Source organism: Uloborus diversus, chromosome 5, assembly GCF_026930045.1.
Source record: "Uloborus diversus isolate 005 chromosome 5, Udiv.v.3.1, whole genome shotgun sequence".
Lineage (NCBI taxonomy): Eukaryota > Metazoa > Arthropoda > Arachnida > Araneae > Uloboridae > Uloborus > Uloborus diversus.
In genome coordinates this window covers 45,693,396-45,714,386 of record NC_072735.1, presented here as the reverse complement: position 1 = coordinate 45,714,386, position 20,991 = coordinate 45,693,396, and the positions used below count along the sequence as shown (strand labels likewise).

Genomic DNA, 20,991 nt, shown 5'->3' with positions numbered 1-20,991 from the left:
CCTAGCATATTTACCAAAGTTAGTTTAGAATTAAATTAAAAAGAGAAATTAGCTGAAGAAGTAAAACAAGTATAGGACAAATTTGAGACATTGAAGCTCCAGGTTTAAATTAGAAGCTGCTTTGCCCCTCTTTAAAATAATGAAACTTTGGTAAAATCTGTTAGTTACTCAAAGGGCTCTTTCTTATATCTTCACAAAAGAAAACTGCTGCAGTAAAAACTTTTCTGCACTAAATTTGATAAAGAGATACTCCAAGCTCTTCATGTATTACATTTGACTAAAAGTGCTACATCATCGATACAGAAATATTTCTAAATATCGCAGCTTCATCCAAATTTCAGGACTATCACCATCCTCTTTGCACAGTCATGTTATAAAGAGTTATATTTGAGCAATACTTTTTTTTTAATTCAAAAGCAGTAGCACGCGTTTAGCAACAACCCTTTTTTTACAGTAAATTAGGGAATCACTTCCAGCAGAACATGTTCCACTACATGAAATTGTTGACGTCAAGTGGAGAACGGGTTTTTGAAGAATATGACAAACAATTGTATCGCGAGAAGTTAGATGCATTGAAATTGAAAACTTGGAGTATTTAGTAACTGTCAAGATTCAAGCAGTAAAACATTATAAATAGCGTGTCAATGTGGCTGAAATTTATTATAAACATGAGAAAGGAATAAAATACTTAGCGCACTAGACGTAGTAAATGGAAGAGGACTTTTTATTCTATGAAATACATCAAAAATATAACTTTTAAAGCTTTATAAATGAACTTTTTTAGTATTTTAAATACAATTTTAAAATTTTAAATGCTAATTTTATTTTCAAGGAGAGTTACTTTATAATTACAGCAATTTATTGTAAATGTAACATCAGTCACAAAATCTTTTTATCATCAGTCACGGGTGTTAAATAATTTTTATACTTTAAATTTTTACGTTATTTCAATAAAACAAAGTGCTTTTATCAAGTCTAAAATCACTATTTCAAGAGGAAAATATCGGTTTAGATTTTACGTTATTAGTTTGAAGAGAATTTCAAATTATATATAAGTCACTTTTCTCTATGTCTCTTCTGTGTAACATCAGTCCCGTTTTTTTATTCTTCTTAATTTCATGCAAAAAAAAAAAATACTCAAACCTGAAAACAGTTGTAGGGGCAGTGATGTACCATATCATGATATTTTATATTGATTTCAGAAGAAACAAAATTTAATTTCAAGACAGCGCTGAATTTATATGTTAAAAATAGAGTGAAATTGTAACGTCAGTCACCGTGGACAGAACCTGGTGCTTCCGCCTTTCTTAAGAGTCACAGCTTTCATATTGTATTCTCAAATACAAATTGAGAAATAAAAAGACTTTTTTATGTTTTTATTTCTTCACTAAATGATTTTAAAAAAAAAAGAATTTTTCATTTATTTAAATAAACCAATCAAAAACGCTTTTTAGTAAAACTCACGTACTACAACGTAAAGAAGTAACAGAAATATTCCGTATTTTATTCAAAATATTATAAAGGTATCAAGCAAGAAGAACAAATGTGACTTTACCACCAAATATTAGTATTGCATTCATAGCAGTAGCTGCCATTTTGAATACATCATAAACTCCACTCACAATGCGGTCTGTACGGTCAAATGATTTCCATTTCAGACCAGGTAACGAATTCAGTCCCGTATAAACATGAACCTATTTAATTCAGAATGCCATGAAATTTTGACTCGTTAGCAGTCTCGCAATTTGCAATGATTAACTTCATAGCGAATGCAGAAAGGGACGAAATGGCTTTCGGCGCCATTATTGTCATTTAGATGACGGGACTCCAGAGAGGGGGGGAATGATTGACTACAGAAACGATGTAGTACGAACCATTCCAAGAGGTAATATAAGGACTTAAACAATAATGTATAGTAGTCATTGTTGTCGATAGAAAGGCATGGGCATGAAACAAGTATTATTTAAAGTTTTGACGTGATACATCAATTTAATGTATTACATAATACGCCTTACGTGGTGAATATTGAATCGGTGAAATTATCTCGACCTTCCTTATTTAATACAATTCCATAACATCAGCTGTTGTGCCTACATAGTTGTCTTGATGTTTTAAGTATTTACAGTTCCGAATATGTTTCCAAGCTTTTTTTTTAACGAAAATGTCAATTATCTCTTTATATTTTAACATTCTCTATTTCAATCAATTCTTGATGAATACTGCTTTAAAATTATTCAAAATATTGTCACTACTGTAATTCCACTCTGTAGTCATTGCTATAATTTGAAGTTCATGAACAAGTTAGTATAAAAAAACAACTATGTTTTTGATTAATTCAATCAATTTGTTTTGCTTTTTTAACCATATATTTCTTTAAAATAAAAAACAAAATTGTGTTACGGACAGCTTGACCTTAACTTTTCAGCCTCAAATTAATACATAGTCTGAAGCTTTTTGTTATTTCTTATTTTCAAAATAAAGCTGAAAAAAAATTTCATCGGTCCTGTTTTTCATTCTATTTTTACTTTATTTACTTTCCTATAATTTTTTGATTATTACAATGTTTTTTAGATAATTAGTCATTTTTAGGGAAAAATTTCGCAAAACCAAGTTATTTTCCTCGTGCATTTTTTAGTAAAAAAATTATGTGTCATACTAACTGTACTACATCTATCCGAATCTCTATTTCGTAAATTTTCTTTCGTTAAAATATTTTTTTTCAAAATTTAATTTAGCTTAATAATACTCAAATCGCCGTTTAATTAATTTAATATTATTTATTTATTTATTTATTTTGAAGTATTTGAAATAAATATGCATACTTAAGTTGGTGAGAAATTTTGTTAGTTTCCAAAATCTTAAACTTATTCAAAGTAATTTTTTCTCCTACTCAAGCAATTTAATGTGCTTTATTTAAATACTAATTTATTGTTAAAATCATTATATTACTAGGTGTTGTTACCAAGCAATTAAATTGCTCTTCCTTAAACTCGTTGAAATAAAAACAAATGGCTTAAATATGGAAAGCAAAAAATAAATCTTTTTCAACTGGCAAAATGACTTTGTAAAATAAAACATTTGTCTAAACATTCAACGTCAAAATTATTTAAAGAACCACAGATCGATGAATTAACTATTGTAATTTTTAAAGTTAAATGGGAATTCTGAAATGTATTCAAATAGTCCTACACACTTCCTATACTAGAATGTCTTAACATTTACATACATATGACGTTATTTGAAATGTGCCTGCTAATACTCACTTTCCCATTCCGTATTTTATGATTTATCAAGAAATGATTCTAGCACACTATTCCCTTTTTTCCCCTACACCAAACTCAATTCAAATGGGGAAGAGCAAAAAAGATTATAAATAGGGAAAAAATGTTGTTGCACATTCAAACTTCCGCGAAATTCATTTGCGTTCGAAGAATAAGTACCAGCTCATTTAAAAGCATGAATTTGGGGGCACCACTAATGCGAACGTCGATATTTGTTTAATAGCAAACAGCGTGTGGGGTCTTCCCATGATCTCCCTCCCCCGTTGATTGATTGCGTTATGAAAGAGAAGGGAAAGATGGAAAATTTAATAAAAATATTTCATAAATAAAGTAAATGAAGGGGCAACTCCTTAATGTTTCATTTCAGTCATGATAACTATTGTTGGCCCATTAGTAATGTGAAAAGTTTTCACTTTGCTGCGTGAATCCATCTGAATAATCACCAAAAGGGCCATTAATTTTTTGTTTCTTGTGAATGTTCATTCCACTTAGCATAAGAAAATGAGGGGATTATACCTAAATTGAATTTTTGTATTTTTAGGTGTTTTGATGTATTTTATTTTGTGAAAGATAATTTTAACCAAGTCGGGGCAGCATGTTTAAATTACTTTGCAATAACTTTGTATTTTCTTGAATAAGTTAAATGATCTCGTTTTATACACTTAAAAATCTGAAATGTAAAACTGTGGGCCAATTTACACTAGTATTGAAACTATCGTATGAAACTATGGACTAGGTACTAGTATAGTTTGCTATGTTATAAGTGCAAATTTCCTTTTTCCTGATTCTGACTTTCTCGTTGCAAGTTGGTTTCATGACTAAATAAGAGAAAGATATATTATACATCAAAACTACTCTCTCTTTAATGCTTTCAAATATATGAAATGATTGATTTGTGCTACTGAAAACGTAAATTTTTCCCCACCACATTTGTCATTGTTACAGTTACAAATGTAACTTCCTCGTGAAGAAATTCAAAGATAAAATTAGCAAAAATCAGTGATCATATAATATTTACAAAGTAACTGTAAGACTTTCAATCAAACATAAATTTGACTAAAGTAATTGTTTTCAATAAACTAAATGTAATTATTCATTCAACGAAAACTGTTAATGAATTAATTTCGTATATTGTTTAGTTCTCTTATTTAGTTCGTGCGATGACATTTGCATACAATTTTTTATTATGTTAACTCATTTTAAAAATATATAGATTAATATCTACAAAACTTACGTTGCATTTGATGTGTAATGCTTTAAAATAAAATAAGTTATTGGGGCTTTCTTTTTTGTTCTCATTTCTGATGCAACAAAATAGCAGTTATCTGAAAATATTGAGCTTTATTTTTTCCCATTAAAACCTCTTGAGATTAATATTATTTGCCGACAAATGCTGGGTGGTTAATAAAAAATCTTATATAATTGTTCTTTTATAACAAGAATTTTTAAGAGGTCATGTTGCACTAAAATTTCCTATCAACTGTGAGAAATATTTTGCCTGGCACCTAAAATTGTTTCCAGGCACCTAAGATTTTGCAATTTTTGCCGGTCGCTGAACAGGACAATTCTATCAAATATCTTGCAGAAGCAGATTTCGAACTTCTTAGTCTTGTAAATTCCTCCACATAAAACTTCCCTTAACACACATGGCTCATAAAAGTTTCATTTCATTGGGAAATTGCAAAGGAAAAAACATTAAAATAGCTCCATAGACGAATCTATACTTCTTTCATCCCGAAACCTGTTTTTTATACAACTCCCCAATTCTCTTCCTCAGCATTATACAATTTGAGGCAAAGGAATACAACAATTGAATCAATTTTCTCTCTCTTTACAGCTGGTCCTGTTATTGATCCCTTCTCTTTTCCCGAAAACTTACGAGAGGGTAGACGCACCAGTTTGAATTGCATGGTTTCCGCTGGAGACCCTCCTATATCCTTCCGTTGGGAGAAAGACGGCGAACCCATACAACCTACTTCTTTAGATGTCACCGTCGAATACCTAAATCAGTACACGTCGACGTTGTTCTTTGAAAGGGCGCACCAGAAACATAATGGAAACTACACTTGTATTGCTTCGAATCCTTATGCTTCGAGCAATCATACTGCTAGCATGACACTGAACAGTGAGTTTCTTTATGTATCTTATAATTGGATTTTGATGACGGGTATTGCGATATTGCTCGTAATTTATCAGTTGCATTACGCAATGAGATTGCGATATGTTGTAAGGCAATTGCTATCAAAATCATGTTTATTAGAGATATTATGTCAGAGATTCTGCAAATTAAAAACGAAGCACATAGTTTTAGCATCTATCTGTCCTTATGGGTATGTTTTCTTGTGTTAAAGATAACGATTTTATGGGTGATGTAATATTCTTTAAAATTTTAAGTGTTAGTGGTATTTAAGAGTTACTATTTGAAAAGGGGCACACCTGAGACTAAGAGTGAATTCTCTTGAAAAACAACTACTGTTTTATTCCACACCTGTGGCGACAGCAACAAAATTCGTGCATTGTAATAGACTATTGATAGTTATCTTAAACGAACAACAAGAATTATTCTATTCGATGTGAAATTATAGCACAATCAACAAACCAGGGTCTTTCGTGTGGAATTTTTTTTATTAATCTTGCTGCAATGTTCGGGTCCATTTCGACCCAAAAGTGATTTCATACTGCAATAAAATTTCGAATAACATTGGTATAACGTTGTAACTTCATAAATTTGTTTCTTCTCTTATTTTACAATTCAAGTTATTTTTTTGTTTTAATTGAAACATAATCCTGCTTGTCAGAAAAAAGTTTACGTATTCTGTGTTCGGGTCCTTTTGGACCCATATGATTTAAAACATACATCAGAGAAACAACGTACGTTATTCTTGCTTATATTACGTCTAAATTACATAACGATAAGTAAATCATATATTTATTGATATAAAATATATATCTATATATATTTATGTATGATTCCCCACCCCCGCCTTTTTTTTTAACTTTGAATACCTTTTTTTCCTTTTTATGTAATGAAATAGATAAATAACAGTGACATCTTTACTAAATATAACAGTGACATTGTTTCAAGACTACCCTTTATAAAATTCAAAGCTCCGCAAGTGTGCTGGATTGAGGGGAAATTCCCTTGCACTTTTCTCCCTCCCCGTATTGTTGTACAGCGTTTCAATTTTCAACTCCTTCTTTTTAAACTTCTAAGTTTCTTGTAAATTTCTTAAAATATTAGCTTACACATAATTTTATGTTAGTTGTCATTTGAACGGAAACTGGAATTACTATTTTACTAGTTTATTTTTGTGTTTTCTTGAATTAAATTTATAAAATGAAACATATAAAGAGCGTGTTTTATGTTCAAAAGTTTCTAACAAGATCAAACAACTTCTTGTAATAATCAAATTTGAAAAACAGAAACTTAATGGGGCTTTAGCGATTGAAATTAGATACGTTGGGTCCATTTGGACCCAAACACAGTCTACGTACTTTCAGAACGAACACTGCAGCAGGGTTAAGGAATATAACACAACGGTGAGTAAGAAAATGCCAGCATGAGAGCATGTCATCTTAAAGTGCGTGCTGCTATTGGCGTTAAAAAAGAAAAGCTTGAGATTGACATTTTACTGTCGCAATTTGTTTAAGAAAAGCATAAATAATGCATTTCTGTAAACAAGTTATCTGTGACTATGCTTTATTTTACCAACGTCTAAGATTTACACTTTGGCACAGTGAAAGCAAATTTGTGTGGAAAGTAAACCATTTTTTTATTTTATATATCTCAACAGAAAATGTTGCAGTAAAATGTTGATTTCAACTTTAAATTCTTTGTTCAGCGCAGATTTACCATAATTTGGTGAAAAATACGCAAGTAAGCATTTAAATTAGTAATATTAAACCCTAAACTTTGTAGCCAGCAAATTTCAATACGTGAAGCCCACTGCATAACTATTAAGTATTGTCTGGAACTGAGCACAGGACCCGAAATGGTGAATTTATGTGTTCTACTGTTTGCCACTGGATGGTAATACGTCAGCTAGAGAAGACACCATTAGTTATAGAAGTTAGAGATTGCAGTTAAAGCTATATTACACTCGAAATGTTAGAGCAACAGGTTGCACCATGGCGAATTTGGGGACCAATTTATGGTGAAAGCATTATGAAATTAAGTTTTTATATAACTCAACTTCGTTGCAACTAGACTATTAGCTCCATATGTTGGTTAAAAATACTCGGTTTCTTAGCGTAATAGTAAGAGAAATATATTTATAAAGATTTTAGTTTATTTCTTTTATTCTCCGTTTCAGAATTCATGTTCAGCTAAGTGTCAGAGCTGAGTTGCATATTATAGCGTAGTTATGTGCTATGAGAGCATATGCTGCTATATAAGAATTATGGGTACAGTCATTGTCTAAGCCAGTGGTGCCCAACCTCCTGCTTGTGAAGCTGATACGTGTGGCCCGTTGTTTTGTTCAATGACAATGTCGGAAGTTTGGAGTCAAATATTCAGAAATTGGTTTCTGAAAAGCATGCATGTAATAAAATAAGCATCAATAACAACAATTATTGGTTTGTAATTTTCATTCCTTTTCTATAGTTTCCCATGTTATTTAGAAAAGAATGAAACATTTTGCGGTTTTATATGTGTTCTGGCTCGCGAAAGTGATTTTAATACGATGTTCAGCACTCGGGCATAAAAATATTGGATACCACTGATCTGAATCATAAGCTTTTAAAATAAGGCGAGCTAAAATAACGTTTGAAATTACTATTTTCTTAATAACTGCAAGTACAGGCTTCTTCTCAGATGACAACCTCACTTATTTCTACTCAGTTTTAACTAATTTATGTTTTTAATGTTTAACAAATATGACTAGATTTTTTAATTATAAGAAAAGTAATTGTTCCAGTTCTCCTAAATTGATTTAACATTGCTTAGTTTTAATCTACGTATAGGTTTTAAAATCTCTTCTATACCGCATAGTTCAACTTAAATATCTAACAAAGCAGTTTTCTGATTTGACACAGTCGAATTGATATGCTTAAAGTATATTTAAGTAAAAATATGACAACGTGTATACATGAACAAATAATTCAATTAAAAAGAGTTTAAAAAACGCTTTTGGTTGATTTCATTTGTACATGTATACACGTTGTCATATTTTTATTTAACTCGTACAAAGTTTTCGACTGCTTCTTTTACATATTAAAGTATAACATTAAAAAAAAAAGTAATACATGATTTTTCACCTCCTTTGAAATAATTGCAATTAGCCTCTTCTTTAAAGCCTTTTAAAATTATAGTTTATCAATATCAAGCTTTATTTAAAATTAATTACCATTATTTTCTAAGCCGTTAACTATAAATTGAAGACCAAAGTTTGGTAACTAAAATGTAGAACGCTAGTTCTGTTCAAATTAAAATTTTAAAACTGTAATTCAATTAAGAATTAAATTTAACAAATATATCTTCCTGGGAGGTAAAATACACTGCGTCACGAGTCCAACATTTTTCAGGGGCTGTATTTAAAATTCTTTTACTTCAAACCTGCATGTGAATTGTGCCAAACTGTGCTATTTTCCGCGGTCTATCTTTTTTGCTATTGAGAATTGAACTTAGAGCTTGATTCATCTGAATAAACTAAAAAGTTGAATAGTATAGTGCTTCAATCCTGATTTAGGAAAAATTGGATAGAATGCCCTTTACTTCCTAGGTGTAAATACTGTAAAATTCCATTGCAGCGAATACCAATACAACAAAATATCCGTCCCAACCAAAATGTTCGGTCCCGTTTTAATTTCCATTACATTTCTTGAACTCCACTCCAACGAAATTCCCGATACAACGAACAAAATTTCTCAGTAACGGAATTTTACTGTATACATATTTAGTCATAATAACTTCGTCCAGCAATGCGGATCATATTAAAAAATGTATGTTAACTATGCATTATACTTTTCCTTTAGTCCCTCCAAGATGGATAATCGAACCAAAAGATGTAGAGGTTGTTCAAGGGAGCTCTGTTCGAATCGATTGCCAGGCTGAAGGATACCCAAGACCAATTATAAGATGGAAACAACTCGTTGGTATGCATACATTTTAATTGATATGCATATATTTTAAACTAGGTGTTTTTGCTAAACAGTTGGCTCAGCATGTTTTTCTCTTCATCATTTTTCTGGTATTTTCAGAGCTTCATATTTTATGTGTACTAAAATGCATAGGATAAAAGCATAACAACTGCTTGCAGAAGTTTTTGGTAGAAAGTATTTTAAATCCTACTGGTTCCGTTAGTTTGCATTTAAAATGCGCTTAAGTAACTAGATTCTTTTTAGCTCTAATTTACCACTGGAGCTTAATGTGTTCGTAATAAGCTGTAAACTATATCCGTTAATGGAACACACGCAAAACTAACAGTAGAGGAGAGTGTGTGGTACCTTGGGACACTTTTCATATTTTAATTTAACTTCAATTATTTTAACCAAATTTAAAATCTAAAAGTCACATTAAAGTACCCCAACATACTTCTATGCAATATATTTTTTGAAATTCAGGCAGTTTGAAAATAAAATATTGCCAGCCATTTAAAGTAAAAGTTCCAAGCGGTCCCAAGATACAACATCCTATTGTACCTTGGGACACATCCTGTTGTACTATGGGAAAGTCTTCATGATTCAGGTAGCAGACATATACTTGAACCAATTTTTCACCAAAAAACAAACAAAAAAAAAAAATACATATTTTTTTCATGGTAGTGAATTAAATTATGAATAATGAATTATGAATTATAAATAATGAATTATGAATTATTATCTAACATTAAATGTGTTTTAAAGACTCCAAAATATTAATATTGTTTCATGTTCCTAAACATATCTTAATTATTAAGAACCATGCATATGTTGTACCGTGGAACGTGTCTTAAGGTAGAAAATGTTTGGCTGTCCCAAGGTACAGTCACCACGTGGTTTAAGAAAAACAAAAATAATGGTCAATCTGGATGCACTATCATTATTTTCTCATAAACAAAATATTTAAAGTACTTTTCTTTTATAACAAAATAAAATTCAGTTGATTAAATTTACAAATACAAAGACAGAAAATGAAATAAAAATGAAGACAATATTTACTTTGGAGTCATGAAATTTTCTTTCTCTCACAAAATCGTCATTTAACTCATTTGATGCTGATTTTTGCTATGGCACCATTTAGTGGTAAGATTACTACTAGAGATTACAAAAACATTGCTAAAAATAGATTCTTAGAAATTAGCAGTACAACAATCTCCTTTACACATAAAACTTCAAAACGGCAGGTTAGCTGTTTTATCTTTTGTCCTTTTAAAACTGTTTCATTTAATCATTCGCTTTTTGTTCCACTGGTATTTTTTCCTAGCGAGTTAAGTTAAAGTTCCACGTACAATGGTTACATAGAAGGTTGAAACACCAAGTGCATTTTTTGCACATTTTTTGATTAATATGCAGATATATTCAAAATCTTTATAAAATGTTTACATTAGAAGAGTCTCTTACAATAAGTGCTCTCGAAGATCAAACGAAATTTTTCATTGCCTTCAACAAATGTATCGAAAATAATTTCTTAATGGATTTTTTTTTTTTTTTTTGTTCTTTTTAAGAAATAAAGATATTGCCCATTTTTTGCTCATATATTTCAGGATTGGCCCTAAAACAAACAATGCAGTTGTGCACGATTTTTCTGCACAAATTTCTTCCATGAATGGCCAATATTTATGTCTTACTTGGAAAAGCAAATGCTGAGCTCCAAGATGAAAATACCTTTCATGATAATATCTGATCATCATTTCAGGTAATTTATCCATTGAAGGCAGTAGTTGAGGATGTTTACTTAAATAAGATAATCGAAAGTTTTCCAGCCTTCCTCCTATCCTAACGATGCCTTCATCGTCTAAAAATGGAGACAAATTAAAAATCTTACTTTTTCTGGAAATACCTCCTCCGGATTTTAATGCTGCTATTTCCCTTGGAAATTCTTCTTTTTTCAGCTCCCTGACGAGGTACGTTTCAGCAGTTGACAGCTCATTGCGTGAAAGTGGACCCAACTTTTTGCTTTGGGGGTATCTGATATTATGCACAAACCTAAAAATAAAACTACGAATTCTAATTAAACTTAAAAATTTATTACTACGACTTTAGGAGATTTTCAAAAAAAAATGGTTTGCTGTCCTTTAAAATTAGTGCTGCATTTTCTTTAGAGTTCTTAGCTTTAAGTTCATTTGGCCAGTCCTTTTCTTTTGGTTCTAGGCACTCAGACTCAGCTTCATGAGGTTTGTTGGAATGTATAATTGATGGCCCATTCCACCATTTTTCACTGGAAAAAAAGCCGTTCTGCACTATGACCTCTTGTCAGGAAGTCACTTGAATTATCTGTGGTGCCAGGTGTTGGACTTTGTTAGTCTTGAAATCTCCTCAATACAATTTGCTACGAACTGCTTCCACTTTTCGGAGGGTTTTATGATCCAATACAAGACAATTTGGGAGTCTGTCCAGTAAAACACAGTACAGTTCCTTTTTTGACCAGTGATTTCTAGAACCTTTGAACCTAAACGAGCTGCTATCAAGTCTCCGAACAGTTCAAACTTTTGGCATTGTAACACTCTTTAAAAGAGCTACTCTGCTCTTTGATCTGACTAAGTTCACATACGCTTTATCTTTTTCTTTTATTTTAACGTGAAGGGAAGCACCATATGCCTTTATACTAGCATCGCAAAACATGTGTAACTCAATGTCATTAATTCCTTTAACAGCAAAATTTAGAACAAATCTTGAAATTCTCAATTTTTCGAGTAAAAAGAGTTTAGAACACCAGTTTTGCCTTTTATTGACCATATCTGGAGGTAAGGTTTCATCCCATGGCAGTATCCTATCCCATAACTCTTGAATAAGGCATTTCACTCTTATAGAGTAAGGTGAAAACAATCCAAGCGGGTCAAAAATCTTTCCTAATGATTGTAATACAACTCTTTTGGTGTTTTTAGCAGAGGAGAAAAATTCGACTAAACTTTTAACTTGCATGGAAAAACAATCTTCTTTGGGAAAAATGCAACTCCCAAAACCTTCGTCGTATTTGATCCCAAGCCTATGGTAGTGTGGTTGACTTGTGAGTGTCCACACCCTTTTCCTTCCAAATTTTCATTAGATCTTCGCCGTTTGCGATCCATTTTCTTAAGGATTCCGGCCTTTTGCATCAAACTTCTAGCATTTTTTGACATTTCAAGAGCTTTTTGCAAGTTATTTCCTCCAGAAATTAAATCATTAACGTAAATATATTTATCAAGTTGCTCCACAATAGAGGGATTTCTTCAGCAAAATGCTTTATGTGATGTCTAACTGTAGCAGATAAGAGAAACAGGCTCGCCGAGTATCCGAAGAAAACCCGCGAAAAACGGTAAAACTTAATGTTCATTACATTTTTACAATCTGTATCACTAAATAAAAATCTAACTGCATCTCTGTCTTTTTCCGCTAGTGAATTCTGCAAAAACGCCTTTTCTATATCCGATGCGAGGGCAATTTTGTTTAATCTAAAATTAATCAAAATTTCAAAAATATTTCGGTTTAAGTTAGGTCCTGATCACAAACTTTCATTTAGAGATAATTGATCTTTGTCATGCAAGCTGGCATCAAATACTATACTCATCTTTGTGGTAAGTTTTTTCTTGTTTACAAACTGCCTGTTGAGGTAAGTAGAGTTTCGGCCTATCTTCTTGGACGCTAGTTATCTTAAACTCCTCAACAATTCCTTGTTCTAAATAATCTTTCATAATTTCCGCACATTGACGATAATATTCAGGATAGATTTGAAATTTGAACCTATGCCCAGTAAATTTGACAGTTGCATCAAATTTTCTTGTGCTTGGTCCTTCTCAAAATATCCTGGATCGCCTTCAATCCCTATAGAATGTGGGCTTCAAAGCGAAACATTTTAATGCCCACATCTGAAATGCCTTCTCTCTCAGGCTTCCGTTCATCAACTGACTGTCTTCGGCAGAGTGGCAAGCTTGCGCATGCGCAAACAGTTATTGTGATTCAATCGTAAACACACATAAGAAAGATATTATCTTTATAAGTATAATTTCGTCAACATTATTTTTGTCCATATTTTGTTCTTGACTGAAGAACATTTTACGCTTCCTTAAACGAGAAAAATATTTTTTTTAAGTATATTTTAGTTATTTCTACGTAAAACCTAGACATGTGTATTATTTTTTGATAAATATTGATAATTTTCCCAACCTTTTAAAAAATCTTTTGTTGTTTTTAAACTTTTTTTACTTATTTTAAATACAGTATTAAATAAAATTGATGAAAATATTACTTTTTTATGCAAATATCAATTGGATTTGCTTAAGCTTCGATAAAACTTTAAACAATTGCCTTCAACTTTTCCATGATCTTTTAATTTCTTTCATCGATTCTTGGAATAACGATTATTTTAAAGCGCATTTCTTAACTATATTATTCTTTGAATTTCAAACTAAATTTCTAATATCTCTTCAAATATTTGTACTTCCTGAATTATTTAAACTAGGCATGATCTTTAACTGAAAACTTACGAGGTTATAACTATTACTTTAACTTTATATCGCACCACTAGATGTGCTTAAATCGTTTGAAGAAGGAGGCAAATCAGTTAAACTACTTTATCAATTGATCCTAAAAATATTTATCCTCACTGGAAACTTTATTTAAACTCAATTCCTTAAAATTAATATTAAAATCAACTTAACATTTCCTAAGACATATTAAAGCGGAAGAAATATATTATGCAAAACCCTTCTGTCTGAGCTAATTAGGGGCAATATAAAAATTGCGTTCCATCCTTTAAGTTATATTTCTAAGCATGTTGTATGCTTAAACACATGCTTACAAAATACCTATTTTCACTGTATACTTAAGCAGGTTAAAATATTGTTTTACGTTAAATGATCAAATATTTTTCTCCACTTCTGTCACTTTTTGATTTATTTGAAAAGTTGATTAAAACGAATAACATTAAGAATTTGAAATTCTGTGATGTATGTGTCCCTAAATGTAAGGATTTTAAAATTTAGTGACGAAATGTTCCATTGCATTTACGAAAGTTTCCATTTTTTCCGAACTTTATTTCTTGTCTTGCTGACCAAATCAGTTTTGCTCCATCGATAAATATGTTACAATATGATACGTTTGATTCTTGAGTTTTTTATAAATACAAATATTCATTTTTTTTTTTTTTTTTTGCTTTCAAATATATGTTTTTTATGCTTTTGTATTTGAAGCTAAATTTTGTGCTGACACCTTTCAATAAAAAAGGGGGGGGGGATCTCTCACTATTTAGATAAATGTTTTCAAAAAATTCCGAAACTTTAACAGTGATCTTCAAAGCATAAATTCAAGAACATAAAAAGAGTCAGAAAATAAAGTTTTTTACACATCTTTTTATCATATTTTTTTTTTGTATGAGATAATGAAAAAACAATGCACTTTTCGAAAGCTGTGATGTTTTTTGTTACATAAGGTTATTAATTCAAGTTGGAAAGACAAAGAAAACTAAATATTTATTAAGAAAGGAGCTTTAAAAAATAGCTTACAACAAACGGTATATTTGATTACACTCATTGTACAGTTTTTATGCAATTATTACTTATTTTTCTCGTATGTTTCTCCTTTAACCTTTCAAGTAACTCACCAGGTAGTTATTTTGCTTAACAGATTGTAATAACATGCACATGGTTTTTAGGCGTCCATGGATCACCTGAAGCATTCCAAACAATAATGAGTAGCGCCCGGATGCAAGTCCTTGAAAATGGATCTCTTCTGATATTGGAGGCAAACTCGAATGACGGAGGGTCATTTCTCTGTCAAGCATTCAACAGGATTGGGCCTGGGTTAAGTAAAATGCTTACGATAACGGTTCATGGTAAATATTTGTTTTTGCATACAATGTTACAGATGCTTTAAAGCTCATTAGCTTAAACGAGTAATATCCGATTCAGCAATCAATAAATCCTTGTACAACAATCTGAGTTTCCGATCCCTATGAATTGACATGATGGACAATACAAATTGCCCTTCAATTCAACGATATTTTTTACATTTTTGAACATCTGTAAGATGATGTTTTTCACATAAACGAGTGGTACTTACTGACCTGCAGTAACAATTTACTTTCAAAGAATTGAAAGATTTTTTGTTTCGTTTTCAGCCTTACTTGTCTTTGATCGCAGGGGAATGTCAGTAAAGAACGTTGTCACAGAAACTTCTTCAAATTTTTGGCATTAAATTACTTTATAGTTACTCGGTTATTCGGATATTGAAATTCGCTCGTAGCCACTAATGTTAAAATTTTCTTAATTGTTCAGCAAGTATCCCTAAAATAATCAAAAATCCTCTTTTAGCCTGTTTTCTACCTCGTAAGTTCTTTTTTTAACGAAGTAAATCCACTTATTGTATAAGGGTTTATTGAGCAATCATGAATTGCTTATTGTTTTCATTTGACTGTTGAATGATGTCTTTTGATTTTCCCCCGCCTTCCTCTGCAGCACCGACGTCAACCGAACCCTCCCGATTTTGCTCCTCTAGCGAGCAAAGTCTCTAGGTTACGTCCATATCCTACACACACGCATACATATACACACACACACACACACACGCCTCACACGCTCGTGATTGAGAAAAACATAATTTGGAGTCAAGATGCCAAAAATTCAAATTTCTTTTATATATATATATATATATTATATATATATATATATATTATATATATATATATATATATATATATATATATATATATATATATATATATATATATATATATATATATATATATATATATATATATATATATATATATATATATATATATATATATATATATTAGTAGAGCGCCACATAGGGGAGCTTGGCCCAAAGTGGGTAGGCCTTCGTATGCCCCCCCCCCTTCCCATGGTGTGTTACCGACGACGAATACAAATGTCGTGTTCACCCGAACACCCCCGAGTTATTATCAGTCACAGCAAAGCAGCAGTGACGCAGCATGGCGCAACCAAGCCAAAAAAAAAAATTAAAAAAAAAAACTATACATTTTTTTTTTCTTTTTTTTAATGAAGTTTTGTAACTTGAGATTAGTCAAAGACCAGCTTCTTTTTTTTATTGTCAATAATATTAACTCATTCTGACACTATCCACCTATATACTACGATGGTCATTCCGTTTTTTTTTTTTTAAATTATTATTAATTTAAGGTTATAGTTGTTGAAATAAAAAACGTGCCTTTGGGGAAAGCGGGTCGGGCAAAGCGGGTATAGGATTTAATCATATATTTATTTAAAATTTCTTGACTCGTGTGCTGACTTAGATTTTCTCTTTCAATAGGATAAGTAGAACTTTAAAAAGTTATTTTTTAGGTTGGCAATCAAAACTATTAGTCAGTTGTACCGATCAACTCAATAAATCTGTCTTTTTAAACGAAAGTTCATTGCTTTTGGATCGTAGCATGTATATCTATAGTGATTGCAAATCCACAAGCACAATATTTCTTTAAACGATTTGGTATTAATATTGCCGAACGGGGGGGGGGGGGGGTATTGTAACAACAGACCAATTAAGTTCGCAAACAATGTTTTTACACTTTCATTAAAATAATAATTGCTTTCAAAATTATGATCACGATCAGTTCCACTTGATTAAGTAATAATGAAAAAAAAAAGCATTTCTTTCGTGTTTTATTTTTTCATTTATCCTGTTTTTATAAGCGCTAAACAATCAATTTTCTTCACAAGCAATGTACGACGCAAATTCATTTAAATGAAACATTATTCTTTGCTGATACACTTTTAATTGAATCTAAACTTTCTGTGTACTTTTCTTCAAACCAAGCTCCGATCTAATTGCTTGTTACAGAGTTCTTTGTTTTGAAAACGCAGGTTTTGTAAGCATTTAAGTAACGCGTCTTTTATTTACCTGCGTAATTAAAAAATATGGGTTATTTTCTTTTTTCATTTAAAAATAATTATTTGTTAGAAAGTTTAAAGTGTTTTTTCAGGAATATTTTTTAATCAGAAGAGTTTGATTACTTTTTCCCTCATATATACGTAATTTGCGACCAGATGCTAACTCAGTCATTTTTCAAGCTTAATTTACTGGATTCTTTTCATTGGAAAAGGAATTTCCGAACTTATAATAGCGTTGAGATGAGTAAATTATCGTTTTTTTTTGTAAATTTCAACTAATATAAATAGCATATAACCACCACACCACACCACATTGCTAAACACAAATTGAATAATTTTAACTGCAATCCTAAGGTTTCCGGGAATCTTACTTACCAATTTTATTATACAATTTACTTATTAAGTCTTGAACTGAAAAAAAATTCTAAAAAACAATTTGATTTATACATAACTCTTTTTAATATTTATCCTTATCTCATCACGTTTTTCCCATAGATAAGTAGGTGGCGCTATCATCGAAATACGAAAATGGCTTCTATGAAAGAGAAAACTTCTAATGGCACAACTAGTGAGTGTCATTAAAACCCCCAGAATCTTTGATTTTAACTTATAAATTTTCGATCCTAATATATGATAATTTATATCCATGCAAGAACTGTTTTGCCCCTCTTCCCCTCTCCCTAGAAGGTAACTTCTAACTACGCTAGTGCCTGATAAAAAGCCGAAAACAATGTAAATATTTTCCAAATTACGAAATACGTATACGTAGAAGCGTCAAACGTTGTGAAAAAAAACCTTTCGAGGTTAGGATATTAATTAAAAAAAAGAACTTCATTAAAATCTGGTACAGCATTTTTTAAATTAATTTTATTTATTAGTGCAAACCCGTATCAACACCTTGTATATTAAAGTTCCCAAGTAGTATTCTCTGAAACCCTGGGATTAAAGCAAAAAAAAAAAAAAAACACCAAAAAACCAGTTGTTTCATTTGCATCTCATATATTGTATTTCCAAACTACATGAATTCTGCAATAAAATTCAGCTGTATTCATGTAACTTTTCATGCAGTTATCTTTCATGTGCATTTACAGATAAAGAAAGATTATCCTCAGGTATTTTAAAGATTTAACGCCTGGGTAATTTCATGTACAACTATTATCAATGTATACAAAATACAAACGCAATTGTTCTTTTATTCTCTAAATGAGATGTGTTGATAATTTGAGCCGCATTTTGTTTCTGTACATTTCCAAACTAAATAAAAATCCTTGTGCAGCTACTAAACACTGAAACTTTAACTCCGTGTAAATAACTTTCCTAATCGAGTGAACAAATCATGTTTACCTAAACAAAGCAGCGTCTATAATACTTGTGTTTTTTTTTTTAATGTGTGGAGATTTTTTAAGCTTCATCAACTGTGTAGATCTTCAAAATTGGTACTTTTTTCTTGTACTTTTTATTACTTTTTAAAAGAAAATAAAGACATTTTTATTTGTGTGTTAATATCTTTGCAATATCATAACATCGAAGAACATGAAAATATGAACGTTATTTTCGAAAAAAGTGCAATCAAAATGCAAATCAAAATGTCTACGTTTAGCACATTTATCTACTATTTTGTGTATTTATACGGAGTATTTTTCAGTCTACACAATGTAAACAATTAGATTTCTGATCCTATAATTGAAGTGGCAGATAATTTTTTATTAGCATTTTTTTGTTTCTAAAGCAAAAAAAAAAAAAAAAAAAAAATCAATATTTGGAACTGTCTTTTCTTCTAATGTTTCTATGTGTACAAGTAAAACTGATTACGAAAATCCCGTATTGCTGAACATCCATCATTCTACGTATTTCTTACTAGGCAAAAATCAACTCCAATTTTGCAATTTTTCCATACACATCTTTCCAAACATATTAAATAAATAAAATACTACAAACATATTTTTTACGTACGTAGAATTAAACAAAAATTATATTTAACTCTTCTAACCTAGTTCAAATCTGTTTCCAGTTCCGGCACATTTCAAAACGAAGTTCAGCGCTCATAAGGTGAAAAAAGGAGAACAAGTAAGCATCAGCTGCAAAGCCCAAGGGGATCGTCCCATCACAATTACATGGTACAAAGACGGAGAAATTCTCAGCAATGGAACAATTCCCAGGTACATTGTCCTCTGCAAACTACATCATCCTCTCTTGCCTTCCGTTTACTGCCATTAGGGAAATCGAAAAAGCTGCACTTTTGGAAATCCCAGAAGCATTTTTCCTCCTTTTCCAGAGCTTTATTTTTTTTATATACAAGAAGCACCTGTTGCCTAAATTGTTCTTCGCGTTCCGAGATTGTGTTATGATATCAGATTATGGCAAAATTCTTCTTTGGAGCGTGATAGTTTGTTTTGTTTGGAAATTTTTGAGAATAGGAACATCCTGAAATTATGTTTTGTGAAATGGGATCTCTTTCTACAATTTTATGCCAATTTGAAATATGGATGTTGAACTTAGTTTTTTCAAAGGGCAGTGTTTCATTCATACAGTAGTTTGTTTTCTATAGGTATTTTATTTATTTGTTCTGCTTAGATTATTTATTTAATTCATTTAGTTTATTCCATTTATACATTTATTTATTTACTTTATTTTAATTTCATTCCATTTATTTACTTTATTTTAATTTCATTCCATTTATTTACTTATTTTATTTTATTAATTTTACTCTATTTATTTATATATTTTAATTGGTTTATTTTATTTAATTCTATTTTTTATTTATTTTATTTTACTCATTTCATTCTACTTATTTATATATTTATTTTATTTTGTTCATTTTATTATACTTATTTATTTATTTCAACTACTTTATTTCATTCTATTTATTTATTAATTTAATTTGCTTTATTCTAAAAATTTATTTATTAAATTTATTTTATTCTACTTTATGTATTTGCTGCGTTGTCCAGCGTTCCACGGTCGAACTAGAAAATAGAAGTTGTGTCAAGTGACGCATATTTAACAATCAGGCTTAGATAAAAATAAAAAATGTAAAATTTCTCCTGAACGTGTAAAAAAAAGAGACGCTTTTGACTCAATTTTTAAATTTAGACCGTTTTGGATGTTTTAAAAATCCAAAAATTCGCCCATTGTAGACGCCATAATATGCGTACAAATTTCGTTTTTTCCCCACGGTTTGGCCTTAGAGAGGGCCAAAACTCCCCGTGCGAATTCTTGAGCGTCAAATGCTCTGTGCCAAATAACCTTTGGCAACGATCCGACGAAAACTGGGTTTGTAAAGGTAAACTCTCCGAGAGGGGGGGGAGGGGGTCGAACATATTTTGCTTAATGTTACGTAATAAGCTTATAAAAAATGAGATTTTATCTTGATAGATTGTGACTTTAGAAGCAAAATTCAGAAATATACCATGAAACTGTTGGTAGACTACATGTTTTTCATTTTATTTATATATTTATTTGAAATACTTTATAAGAATGAATTACTTTGTTTTTCCAAAGCGCAGATACAGTAAGAGACAATACGATCACCATGATGGCATGACTTCCCAACTCAGTATCCATTCTGCAAGACGCGAAGATTCATCCGTTTTTTCGTGCAGAGCGTCTAACCTTTATGGACACGATGATTCCACTGTAGAGTTAGTCGTTCAAGGTAAGAGACTTAGTTTCTTTGAGAATAAAAATTCACGAACAAGCAGGTAGATGCCATGTTATAATACAGAAAA

General features: G+C 30.9%; 1 protein-coding gene across 1 annotated transcript in view; it reads left to right on the top strand.

Annotated features, from left to right (window-relative positions):
• Positions 1-20,991, top strand: part of LOC129222898 (cell adhesion molecule DSCAM-like) — a 194,745-nt gene that overhangs the window by 100,060 nt on the left and 73,694 nt on the right. Inside the window, exons 8-12 of the mRNA XM_054857461.1 lie at positions 5,119-5,406; positions 9,255-9,374; positions 15,049-15,228; positions 19,275-19,422; positions 20,770-20,918. Coding sequence (XP_054713436.1) covers positions 5,119-5,406; positions 9,255-9,374; positions 15,049-15,228; positions 19,275-19,422; positions 20,770-20,918 — 885 coding nt within the window. The remainder of the gene's footprint in view (positions 1-5,118; positions 5,407-9,254; positions 9,375-15,048; positions 15,229-19,274; positions 19,423-20,769; positions 20,919-20,991) is intronic.